The 13773-nt window shown below is 37.2% G+C and overlaps 2 protein-coding genes across 2 annotated transcripts; both read left to right on the top strand.

Annotated features, from left to right (window-relative positions):
- The first annotated feature begins 2552 nt into the window (after positions 1 to 2552).
- LOC146935337 (F-box/kelch-repeat protein At3g23880-like) lies at positions 2553 to 3765 on the top strand. The gene has a single exon (XM_085757613.1). It carries the CDS (start codon positions 2553 to 2555, stop codon positions 3750 to 3752), a length of 1200 nt encoding a protein of 399 aa, XP_085613739.1. The 3' UTR covers positions 3753 to 3765.
- A 6121-nt stretch (positions 3766 to 9886) lies between these two features.
- Positions 9887 to 10921, top strand: LOC146935338 (uncharacterized). Its single transcript, XM_085749033.1, has one exon. It carries the CDS (start codon positions 9887 to 9889, stop codon positions 10919 to 10921), a length of 1035 nt encoding a protein of 344 aa, XP_085605159.1.
- Positions 10922 to 13773: the final 2852 nt, after the last annotated feature.

Raw genomic sequence — 13773 nt, forward strand, 5'->3', positions numbered from 1 at the left:
AAGAAAATATCAGTTATTTATATACTGATGTATATTATGATCAATTTACTCACCCTTTGTCATTTCTTGTCCTTTAAGTAGCACAAAATCTGATGTTGGTGTTTTTTAATTTCCTTTTCATTTTTCTTTCCATTATTAGTGAAGCTTTGAAATTTTGTGGAATTTTGTTGTAGGATTATGATGAATTTTGTTTTAGGCTTGAAATACTGATGTATTTCCCTCTTTTGTTACTCATCTTTACTTTAATCATTTGATTGTGGTATTGTATGTCTATCCAGTTTATTGTATTGCATTGCCTTAGTGGAAATTCTTTCAAAAATAAAAGGTGGAAATACAACCAATCGATTGGATTCAAGCGGATAAAGAGCTCTAACGAATTCTTCGGAACAACCTATGTTCAAATTTATGATGAAATAAATATTTATCTGACTTAACTTACTTTTCGACCAAACATCGAATTAGCATAGCCCTAACAAAAGGGTTAACACAAAATAGTTAGGTACAATTTAAATAAATAGACTCTATATACAATAATTAACCTCTATTTTTTTTTAGATCAAATACATCTCTAAATTTAGTAAGATTTTTATATTTATATTAATGGGTTAATAGTGCTTGACCCCCCTGTAATATAGGTCGTTTCCGGTTTTCCCCCCTGTAAAATATTATTTTTGAATTTCATCCTTGAAATTTGAAAATTTTTTGGTTTTAGACCTTCATGGAAAATTTCACCCCCTGTAATTTGAGCAAATTTAGGTTTACCCCCCTTGTAATTTGAAAAAAATTTCGGTTTACCCCCTGTTAATTTGAGCAAATTTCGGTTTACCCCCTGCCATATCTTCGATTTTGTACTGTCAAAATTCATGAAGGTCCAAAACCAAAAATCTTCAAATTACAAGGACAAAATCCAAAAAAAATATTTTACAGGGGGTAAAACCGGAAATGACCTATATTACAGGGGGTAAAACACTATTAACCCTATATTAATCAATAATCACATTTTATCAAAATAGTAATAATAAAAAGAATAATTAATAATCACAAGCTTTTTGGCAAAAAAAAATAAATAAATAATACAACAAGAGTAAACCTTTTAATATTTAATAACTAGTTTAGAGACCCGGCATTGCCCGGGTTAGATATTAAATAGTAAGTTTTATAAGTTTGTGTGCACGAATACACATGTAAGTATATTAGATTGAATTTATTTAAATTTACAATTATAATAATATCTTAAAAATATATATAAATGATGAGATGAATGTCAAATGCAAGAATAAAAAGTGTAACAAAATCAATAATGAATTAGTCCAAGTGGTAAGAGTTTTGGGTCCCTTTAAACATGTGGTCATGGGTTTGTTTCGTGGCCCATGCGTATGAGAGAAAAAAATCGATTGAAAGGGAATAAAATTGGTGTTTGGCAAACCTAAAAAAGGAAAAATGTTAGATGAAAAGAAGGTTTGGGGTTTCTGCTTGTGTTCAAAATATGTAAATATGTGATTAACAAAAATTTATTTATTTATAATTAACATTTGCATTAGAATATGCTACTAAAAGATAACATAATAACTAATTAAACATTTTTTTTATCAAAAATAAAAACTAATCGAACCCTTTTTTTCCTCAAACATAAAAACTAATTGAATGATACAGTGCTAAAAGATTAGTAATAACTAATTGATGTTTCTTTTCCTAAAAACAAATAAACAAATTGAAGTCTTTTAATCATAAAATAAGATCATATATGTAAACTTTGTTGAAAGTATTATGTGTAGTTTGTTGAGATATTTCTGCTACATAAAATATTAGAAATTCAAAAAAAAAAAATTAAAGAAAATATTGAGTGGATAAGATCAAAATGTTGTTGAGATATTTATGTTAAATAAAATATTGGTTTTTAAAAATAAAAAAAATAATAAAAATATTGAGAATGAATGTGGAAGTGACCTGAAAAAATAGTATAGGTGATAATAGTATAGGTGATTAATAATATTAAAACGCTACTGTTGAAACGAAAAGGAAAAAAAATAGTATAGGTGTTAGTTCAAGGACTTGAAACAGAAACAATAGTATATGTGTTAGTTCAAGGACTTGAAACTCGTAGGTGTTTGTAATGGATGTCAGCAACAATTGAAACTTCTTTTCCTAAAAAAAAGAAAGAAAAAAAATAAAGGAAGATTTAATGGATAGTATTGAAAGTATTATATCTAGTTTGTTGAGATATTTTGGCTACACAAAATATTAGGAATTAAATATAAAATTAAATAAAATATTTAGTGGATAAGATCAAAAGTTTGCAGAGATTTTTATGTCAAATAAGATGTCAAATAAAATATAGAAAAAAAAATATAAAAATATTGAGAATAAACGTGGAAGCGACACGTGGCATAAAAAACCTTACTTTATATATATACTATTGATAATCACATACGCTGGAATTGGCCCATCTTTGAAGTAACAAAAAACAAACAAATAAAATTAGGTGTTTCTCAAGAAACCTAGCGTCTCCAATATATATTATTTCATTACCCTTGCGACGTACTATCATTATGATGGAGGAATTTACTTCCATTAACAAGCAGCTCTTGTGTGTCCTCCCCACCTTATGCTCTTCTGGCCATTCACTTTATGCCCCGCCACTTCCTACGCTTCCGTTTGATTTGGTGGCAGAGATCCTGTGTAGGCTACCCGTGAAGCTTCTCCTTCAGCTCCGATGCTTCTGCAAGTCGTGGAATTCTTTAATCACCGATCACAAATTCGCCAAGAAGCACCTCAGCTTGTCAACCACACGCTGCCTTCACTGCGTAAGCCACACTGGGTTCCCCTACCTGTACGTTCTCAAGTCTTACCCACTCGGGCCCGTTCTCAACAACTTAACCATCAACATCACAGATTATGAGTATTCTCCATATAATATTCATGGAGATCATCCTAGGTTACGTGTAGAATGCTTCGTTGGATCCTGCAATGGCATACTTTGTTTTACTGATATTTATAAAAACACTGTCATATTATGGAACCCTTCCATTAGAAAAATCAAGGAGTTTCCCCTATTTCAAAAGCCAAATTGGAGTTTCACTAACATGGCGTTTGGCTTTGGCTATGATTGTTTTAATGATAATTACAAAGTGGTTGTTGTTTTGCAAGGTCTTATACAAGATAGTAGTGGTAATTTTGCATGCAAGACAGAAGTGAAGGTTCATACATCTATTACCAATTGTTGGAAAAACATTCAGGAGTTTGCTTTTGGTAGTATCCTTCCTGAGCAATTAGGTAAATTTGTGAGTGACACGATTAATTGGTTGGCCGTTATTGATTTTGATCGGAGAAGTCCTCGCTTTATTGTTTCTTTTGATTTGGAGAAAGAGTGTTATCAAAAGGTATTGCTTCCTGATTCTGGAGGGGTAAATGTGTGTAACTTCTTGGACTTGTTTGTGTTGAGGGATTGTTTGTGCGTGACTTATGGTGATAGTGATTTTGATTGGGTTCTGAAGGATGTTTGGATTATGAAGGAGTATGGAAATAAACATTCTTGGACTAAATTGTTCACTCTTTCTTCCAGTGTAGATCGATGTGTATCTAATATTTCTGCCAAGCCGGTATATTTATTTGAGGATGATCAAGTGTTGTTGAAGTTGACAGGGGCTGTTAATTCGTTTGTTTACGATTCCAGGAGTGGTACTTTCGAGTCTAGTGATTTTCAAAACATCTTAGGAGTCTCTATTGAGAGTTTAATATCACCTTGTTCTTAATGCTAGATGTAGATGTAGCGATATGCCACTCGAGCATGAGATTCAACTGCAATATATATGTTGGTTCATATTTATGTTATTTACTTTGTACTGGTTTTGATTACAGACTTCTTGAATTTTTGTTAGCTAATGGTTGGTTGTTGACCTTGCATCTTGAGACATTGTTGTTATTTTCATCTATATTATTTGTTTGTTAGTTCTCTCGTCATGCATTACATTGTTATAGTTCACAACCATGCATTGAGTTTTATGGTTTTACATTTGATTTTGTATGATCCTAATAAGGACTTGGATTGAATGTATTGCGAAGGCACTATTACTTTTTGAAATATCTGCGCAAGGATATGCACGTATTTAATAATGTTTGTGTAAAATTGTGTATTTTATAAATGTACTGGACAGATCAAATTTTATCAGACATGTGGGTCTTTGTGACGGTTAGGATACACTAATGTCTTGTAAAGATTTTTGATGGAATACGAAGACCATTTAGAGATTTTCTACTATATAATAATTTGCTTTCTTTGAATTGAATCTAAGATGGTGCCTTCTTGAATTCATTTTCTAATGTCAATTTAAATCTTCTGTTTAAGTTGTCATAATTGTCTTCCATGTTGAGGAATACAAGTCCAAAAAATAGTACCTTACAACTTCACTATATCACTATATATGTTCACAAGTTTGACGATAAATAGACGTATCAGATGGATTACATTATTAATTTTTCAAATCAGTACCATGGGATAGAGACTTTATCTGGTCTCTTATCAAAGTAACATGTTTTTCACCCCTTACCTTTCTTTGTAAAACTTTTCTAAGTGTATTTGCAGACGTTAGGCTTGCGGCACAAAAGTTTGTTGATTCCAAAACTATTGCAAAGATACAAGTGAAGAATTTTCACATGCTCATATTCTGCAATATGCCAGTAATTTTATATCCATTTCCCAAAATTTTCAGATTTCAGAATCTAAGTCTTGATAAATTAGAGAAAGTCATTGACTCTACGTATTCCTCTGTTCATCATATTTTCAGATTCCTGAATCTTAAGAGATAAATGGGTTGGCAAAACATATGGTTTTTATATAACACTATGGCATCGTTTAATTCATGATTGGACCCGTACTCTATTCACTCCAATAGGACCAGTATGATCAAAACAACTCCGTTTATTCTTCAACGATAGATGAATTAACTGCCATCAACAAGCAGAAGCTCTCAGTACTCTATTCACTCAATAGGACTAGGTAATTGTGTCACCTTCTGAAAATATATTAGAACTTCCTTGTGAAGTTAGTAGTATTTGGGAAATTAATGTAAAATTCTATATATTCTAATTTTAGTTAGTTACTTGTAAACCCAAGGGTTAATGATTTGAGTTTTTTGTAAGACTCATGATGCGTGTCTCAAAATTAAAATCAATTTTTACTGACAGATAGATTATTTCAGTAACGCAAAAGTCTATTTGGATTGGGAACACTCTGCTCAACATCATTTGACAAGCAGCATTAATGATTGTCCTAAATACTATTCACTCATGATGGTTGCATTAAGGTTTATGGGTTCGACTAGCAATGGAGGAAAAAAATGATATATAAGAGAGGGAACCCATAAACCATTGCGTTAAGGTTCTGGGTAAGAGTGTGGTGTTTAAGTCTCTTATGGTCCTGGACGTTTGGCCATTGCCGCTCCCGGGGCTCCCCGGACCTCCCCAACAGTGGTATCAAAGCCGTGGTTAGGCTTGGTGGGGAGCAGGAGCGGGATCCTGGGGTGGATCAGGCTAGTGATGTGGGTGATTCACACTTGAGGGGAAGATTGTTGGGTAATCAATTGTGAGTGATTATGTCCCACATCGACTAAGAATGGAGGAAACAAATGATATATAAGAGAAGGAACCCATAAACCCATTGCCTTAAGGTGTTGGGTAAGTGTGTGGTGTTTAAGTGTCTTATGGACCTGGACGTCTGACCCATTCCCTCTCCTAGGGCTCCCTAGACCTCCCCAACAGTGGTATCAGAGCCGTGGTTAGGCTTGGTGGGGAGCGGGGCTCCCTAGACCTTCACACTTGAGGGGGAGATTGTTGGGTAACCGTGGTTAGGCTTGGTGGGGAGCGGGGCTCCCTAGACCTTCACACTTGAGGGGGAGATTGTTGGGTAACCGTGGTTAGGCTTGGTGGGGAGCGGGGCTCCCTAGACCTTCACACTTGAGGGGGAGATTGTTGGGTAATCAAGTGTGATTGATTATGTACCACATCGACTAGGAATGGAGGAAACAAATGATATATAAGAGAGGGAACCCATAAACCCATTGCCTTAAGGTTTTGTTTTGGGTAACAGTGTGGTATTTAAGTCTCTTACGGTCCTGGACGTTTTCCCCATTGCCCCTCCAGGGGCTCCCCGGACCTCCCCAACACAAAAAACGAGAGAAAACAAGTTTACACCCCAGGGCAGCTTACAGCTGAACGCCGAAGACAAGCCAACAACCAATGTTATAGAGAAGTTGACGTTTAGGTATTTTCAATCTACTCAAACTCTAATGCCATGGGAACCCATAAACCCATTGCCTCTAATGCCATGGGAACCCATAAACCCATTGCCTTAAGGTTTTGGGTAACAGTGAAGCCAACAACCAACATTAAAGAGAAGTTGACGTTAAGGTATATTCAATCTACTCAAAACTCTAATGCCATGATAACACTTTTATCTCAACAACTACTTCATAAATCTCCCTCGCGTGTGTCATACCCCAATTTTTGACCTAAGGATCCTACATACATACACTAACACGTGTCGTTTGACTCTGTTCAATCTTTGACTTTTTCATTAAAAAATCCGGTAGAGAGGTATTTTAAAATACCTCATATTTGATTTCGAGTCGGCCCCCTTTTCTCTTTATTCTTTATTATTTAATTTTATCTTTATTTCCATCTTTTAAAATTTTTGTTTTTTATTATTAATTAGTCAATTTTAACTTCTTTTAATTCTTTTATTTTCTTTTTCTTTTTATTTGTTAATTTAAGAGATAAAAATCAAAAAGTATGTTCGTATTTATCCCATGTATTTTTACCTTTTATTGTTTTTTTTTAGTCCAAAATACGTCCAAATTCAGTCATGCGCATTATACTGCCTCGCCCCAACCCAATCCGATCAATTCATGCCTCAATCCAGTCCGATTCATTCTGCAATTCATTCCAATCCATACGCGGTTCCCTTTCATTTCTCCCCAAGCTACTGATTCTTTGCCTCATTTTAACAAACCCAAACCCACAATCCTCACATTATAAATAATGACCTGCACACACAGAACAAAGGACACGCAAAAACCAGCAGAGAAGAGAAGCCAGAATCGCGCTCAGAAGAAACCGTTCCGATCAATCCAACACCAATCCAAGCTGCTTCAAACACAACGCGTAGCAGACCGATACAGCCCTCAAACGCATCAACAACAGCGACGGACCGCACCATCGCGCAAACAGCCGGCCAATCTCGAATCCGAGATCACCCAAGTCGTTTCAAAACAGTCGAACACAGGTAAATCATTTTTTTTTCTTTCGCTTGTTATTTTTTCTAAATCTAGGGTCGTACTTAGTTCCCTTTTGAACATTTAAGGTTAGAATAGAGGAAGAAGAGGATTAGAGTAGAAGTAGGAAATCAAAGTAATAAAAAGGTGTTTTGGGGTGTTGTTACGGCGGCGCCGCCGTTCTTAACGGCCAGCCGCCTCCCACTCTCGCCGGAAAATTCATATGTTGTTTGAAGAGGAACCGAGAGAGAAGAATGGAAAGAGAAGAGAGGGCTCTGTTGTGTGTTGAGTGAAGAGAGAGAAATTCTTGGTGAAATGAAAGGAAATGGGTCTTATACCCCATATATACATTCAATCCGACCGCCCATGAAACCGACCCGACTATCTACCCGAACCGGTCTTCTGGACGGTTCCCCTAGGCCCAACGTGTGCCTTCTGTTCTTTTAGCCCAATTCTTTTTTTCTACTCTTTGCACTCCCTGACTGCTCCTGCACCCCATATGCTGTAACTTTCTTTTCTTTTTTCATTAGCATCGCATTTTCTAATTCTCATGCATTTTCATTCATTTAAGTTTATTATTCTGCTGTTATTATTACCCATCGCATATTTATTTTATTTTTACTTTAGAATTAGAATGTATAAATTAGGGTTTAATGTAATTTATCCTTTTGTTTATTACACATGGTTTAGAATGTAAAATAGGCTTTAAATGTAATTTATTTATTTTCTCGCAGGCCATAGCATGTATAATAGGTTTTTTGTAATAGCTTTAGGTGCATGTGTGCGTGAGTGGGTGTATGTTTATTTTTATGCTTGGTAGTTTAGGTAAGAGACCTTTGTGGTGGTCCAACGCCACCATGGGGTCCTCACGCTTTTATTTCTTTATGCTCCGTTAGTTTATGTTATTCTAGTCATTCAAAAAAAACAAAAAAAAACATGCAAATAGTTCCAAACACAAAAATATTTTTTTTAAATAAACCTTGATCCTAAATCAAGTGACGTCTTCTTTTATTTTCTTTCCTTAATCAAACTTCAAACTATTTAAATCATATTTCAAGTCGTTTTTCTTTAATATAAAAAATACTAACAAATTCATTTTGCCATTTGGCTTTTTCCATTTTAAAACCTTTTTCAAACTAATAAAAAACACATAACCAATCAAACGTCAATTTTCTAACCCCGAACTACGAGGTTTTGATCCCTCACGGGCACGTAGGCAGAGGACTTTGTCCTTCCAAATCAATAAAATGTAGATAATTAGGTCCTTCTTTTTTTTAATCACTTAAAATTCTTTTTTTCAAAATAAGCAAGTTATAGCACATTATTTAAATAAAACTAAAAGGTTCCCGTAGAGTACTACGGACATAAAGGGTGCTAACACCTTCCCTTTATGTAACCAACCCCCGGACCCCCAATTTAAATAAATTTTTTCAAAGTCGTGAAATAAAAGTGAGTCAATAAGCTAATCAAATAGCCTTGATCTCCGAAAAATGACGCGACAGAAATGGCGACTTCACTGGGGACCCCCCTAAGAGGGTTGAGCCTAACTTGGTCTTATTTAATTTTTGTGCTATTACTTGCTTAAAAAAATAAAAATAAAAGATGGAAAATCGTGTATATATTTGTTCTTCCTTCTTCTTTCTCCTTTCTTAAAACGTGAGTGGTGAGATCATAAGTCCTACACCCGGGCTTGAGTGAAAAATAAGATAGGACGGGGTACGATCATAGTGCCATACCAGGAGCGGTCCTGCGATATGTGTGCATGTGATATAACTCCACTCAACGTGGGTTTCAAGAGTAGTACTATGTCACCATGAGCAGTCGTGATTGGCATTATTATTTTTGAAATCCTTCAAACGTTGAGGACCTTTAGATCACCCTTAACCCATCTTGGCCTCTTTTAGGACGTAGTGCGGTGGCTAAACCAAGAGCAGTCTTGACTTTAGTCGTCACGCGATACTACACTCAAACTAGACTTCCTTACGAATATTATTGGACTAGGAGCAGTCCTACGCACCGATATGTTCATAAGGGTAGTTGTAATTTGGGAACTTGGTAGGACCTTTGTTACGAGTGCAATTCAAAACCATAGTCCTTACCAAATGGCGTTGTTACTCTTGACTCCAACATGTGGACTTAACCTTACCACCATGTATTCTATGTACTTTGAGCATAAACATGCATACATGCATTCATTCATAAAAACTTTTTCTCATCAAAACATCAAAGGACTCAACTTTGTAAACATCAAAGGTGTGGGCCTTTTAAAGAGGAATACAATTTCAAAAGTCTTAAACTAGACCTTAGCTTTGTCGGGGACTTTGTCTTTGGCTTTGCTTTTTGAGGTAACTGTCTGTAATATTTTCAATTATCAAATGAAGCATTATGATATGTTCCTTATGGTGTTTACAATTACTTTGACGAGTCCTTCGATAAAATAAAGAAAATGTGTGTCTATTTTTGCATAACATCATGCATCATCGCGCATTTCATGGTCTCAATTCTGAGTCTCACAAATTTTCCTTCTCCATAAAAGGTCAACCAATCTCAAAAGTGTCATGGCGTCCTCGTCCGAAACCAACTCGCATGTACAACACTCGAGCAATCATAAAGAGAAGATGGATTTTCTCGAGCAAGAAAATCAACTGCTCCGGGAGGAAATTGCAGCCATGCAGACCAAGATGGACGAAATGACTGAATCGATGAAGACACTGACGGTTGCTCAAGCACGTCCTCCTGCTCCTCCTATCAGGACTCAAGCCGAAACTGTTTCTATTGGCCCTGAATGGATGTTTTGTGCCGATACTCCGGAGTACTCTGCTCCACAACGTTCCGTGCCCTGGTTCCCGCCTCTTACTGCTGGCGAAATACTCCGTCCCGTTGCTTGTGAAGATCAGATGCCTACCCACCAATATGTAGCTCATGTTACTCCACCTCCTATGAGAGCTCCTCCAGTCGCTATGACTTATTCAGCACCTGTGATGCATACCATTCCACAAGAAGAAGAGCCAATCTACCATTCAGGAGATATGGAAGCCTATGATAGAGTGAATGACTTGCAGCAAAAATATGATGAAATTCAGCGAGATGTGAGAGCCCTCCACAAGAAGAAAATATTTGGGAAGACTGCTTATGATCTTTGTTTGGTGCCAAATGTTCAAATACCCCACAAGTTCAAGGTACCAGACTTCGAGAAGTATAAGGGAAAATCCTGTCCTGAGGAACATCTAACAATGTATGTGAGAAGAATGTCTGCCTATTCCAAGGATGATTCAGTCCTTATCTATTTCTTCCATGAAAGTTTGGCTAGTCCTGCCTCAAAATGGTACATGAATCTAGATAAAACAAATATCCAAACTTTTCAAGATCTGTGTGATGCTTTTGTGGAGCAATACAGTTACAATGTGGATATGGCCCCAGATCGAAGTGATCTACAAGCTATGACTCAGGGAGACAACGAAACGTTCAAAGAGTATGCCCAGCGGTGGAGGGATACTGCTGCCCAGGTCAGCCCACGCATAGAAGAAAAGGAGATGACCAAGCTCTTTTTTAAAACTCTCAGTCAGTTCTATTATGTGAATATGGTCGGAAGTACCCCCAGGGACTTTGCTGAGATGGTTGCTACGGGTGTACGACTAGAAGAAGGAGTCTGAGAAGGACGATTGATCAATGAAAGTGTCCCCGCTGGCAGTTCAAAGGAGAAAGATCAGGGAGTGAATATGGTGAAAGTTCAGCAAGTCGATCCACATCGCCAGGCTCAAAAAACGCCGCAGTATGACCCGATTCCTATAAAATATGCGGTTTTGCTTCCACAGTTGCTCGAAAGGAATCTAGTCCAGACCAAGGCGCCTCCTCCGGTACCAACAAGATTGCCAGCATGGTATAGACCTGACCTTTTCTGTACCTTCCATCAAGGGGCACCTGGCCATGATATTGAACATTGTAATGCAATGAAGAAGGCAGTTCAAAATTTGATCCGGACCAACCGCCTGACCTTCTAAGACCTAACGCAAGGAGTGGTTAGCTGTAATTGGGTCGCTGTTGACGTTTCTTCCACTTTTCCTTGTTCAAATAATGTTTGTTTGTTGCTTTCCGCTTTTCAAAAAATATCCTTTCGTCCTGCCCGAGACGAAAGTGAACTTGTGTAGGCCTTTTGCTTCATATATTTTCCATCATTAATAAAGAGGTCGTTTTGATCCCGACTTTCATTTTATCTTGTGTTTTTTTCTGGAAAAATGGTAATACAAAAAACCAAAAAAATATAATCATTCTCAAATATCTGCATAATCATAACTTACACTTGTCAAAATCAATAATCAAATCATGCATTAATAAACCCATTGAACACATTAACCATGTACTCTCTTCCAACTTTGAGTCCCCTGTGTCTGAAGCCGAAGAAGGAGAATGAAGAGATTCCCGGCGAGATCTCTCACATACTGGGGCATCTTAGCCATTGAAGCTGCAAACAAAATATCAAGGAGATTGTCCAGAAAATGACATTCAATTACAAAGACTAGCTCGAGGTGCTACCATTCTCCCTGCATGGATACCGTACTTCAGTACACATGTCAACAGGGGCAACCCCCCCTCCTTCCCCAAAATGCAACATGGAGGTCGTGCTTCCTGTGGATGTCAAAGTCCCGTCAATAGGAGTTCTGCTAAAGTCCAAACTTGATCGATTTAAACGCATGACGACCTTGTACAAATATATCAAAAGAGGTTTGAAACAAGCTTCTAACAAAAAGGTTCGTCCCCATGGATTTCAAGAAGGGAACTTCGTACTACTTTCCAACCAGACTCCAGGGGCAAATGGACGCCTAATTATGAAGACTTGTGTGCAATGACTCTTACAATCATGGATGGTGACAAACTCACACGTTCTAAGAATGTTGGTGCAGTCAAGAAATACTCTGTCAAAAAATAGCAGCTCGGTAAGTCGCAAATCTTAAAAAAAAGCGACTTAGGCAAAAATGAGCGTCTCGGTGGACTGAAAACCCGAAAGGGCGGTCCACACAAAAATTAGAGACAAAAAAAAATGATGATTATCCTGATAGATTGAAAACCCGAAAAGGGCGATCTATGCAAAAGTTAAGGATCATGACAAGTAACTGCATCAGCCAACACAGTCCTCTTGGGGCATCCAGTCGTCAAAAGAACCTCCGATTTGAAGCATCTGCAGATCAAAGACTCGGAACTGGGGCATTCAAAGTTGTCAGGGAGTATAACGGTTATTGTGTTCAATGTACCTTCCATATATTTACAATTTTCCAAATTTTTCAAAGATCCGTGGGGCCACGCCATTGGTAGGCCACCACTCAATTCATCAAATTTGAGCCTGTGCCCAATTATTTGGAACTCTCATTTATTCTATTTGCAAAATTTCTTCTATTTTTGATGGCAATACTCGAAGCAAAATTTTTCAAAATACAAAACTTTTTTTACATCTTTTGAAAAGTGTGAACAACAAGCACACTCTCTTTGAACTTATGAGTAGTTGAAGCGTACATCAGTATGCGCCTCGAGAACGGTTACATTCCGAAAGAGAAACGTGGCTAAGCATTATGGAGAGGACCTCTGCTTCAAGCAAGATGCTTTCACAGTCAAAACAAAAAATATATACAAAAAAAATAATACAAAAAAAATCAATGCTCGCTAAGTTGAAAACCTGAAAAGGCGGCTTAGGCAATAGAGAGCGTCCCGGTGGACTGAAAACCCGAAAGGGCGGTCCAGGCAAAAATTAGGGGCACAAAAAAGGAATATACTCCCGGTGGACTGAAAACCCGAAAGGGCGGTCCAGGCAAAAGTTAGGGATTTTCAAAAAAATACAAAAAAATGACTGTTGAAGCATGCCAGGGGAAAAGCACTACGCGCCGGTTTACAAATGGCAACTTCTTCCAAACTTGTGGTCAACAATGGATTTTCTCCCCATGAGGCATTAATTGCTACCTTGTGCTGGGTTTTACACCGTCAACGGCTTGATTTATTCACAATAGTGTCATCTTTGAGGAAGTTTGCCAAGTGTTTGTACTGCGATGTCAGTCCGCCTCCCATCCTACATATCTTGCCTCATTTCATCGAGTCGCCTGTCATATCCAATTTATACAGTCATACAAGCTACATCCATACATTCATGCATTCATACAATCATACATTCATACATTAATACTGTCACGTATTCATACATTCATATATACACAACATGTACACAATATCAATTCATACAGGGTTGCATCTGTCATCCAAAGTCTTGTTTGATCGTGTCCTTTCGTCTCAGTCCTCATTCGTTTCAAGCTGTCAGTCCTAAACAACGGACCGCTTGAGTTTACTTTCTATCTTCTTTCAAGCTGCCAGTCCCCAACAACGGACCGCTTGAGTTTACCTTTTTTACCTTGTTTCAAGCTGCTAGTCCCAAACAACGGACCGCTTGAGTTTATCTTCATGCATTGTTTCGAGCTGCCAGTCCCAAACAACGGACCGCTTGAGTTTATCTTTTTGTCTTGTT

This window comes from Medicago sativa, chromosome 3 (genome assembly GCF_051527215.1).
Source record: "Medicago sativa cultivar Bolivia chromosome 3, Bolivia_mono, whole genome shotgun sequence".
Taxonomy (NCBI): domain Eukaryota; kingdom Viridiplantae; phylum Streptophyta; class Magnoliopsida; order Fabales; family Fabaceae; genus Medicago; species Medicago sativa.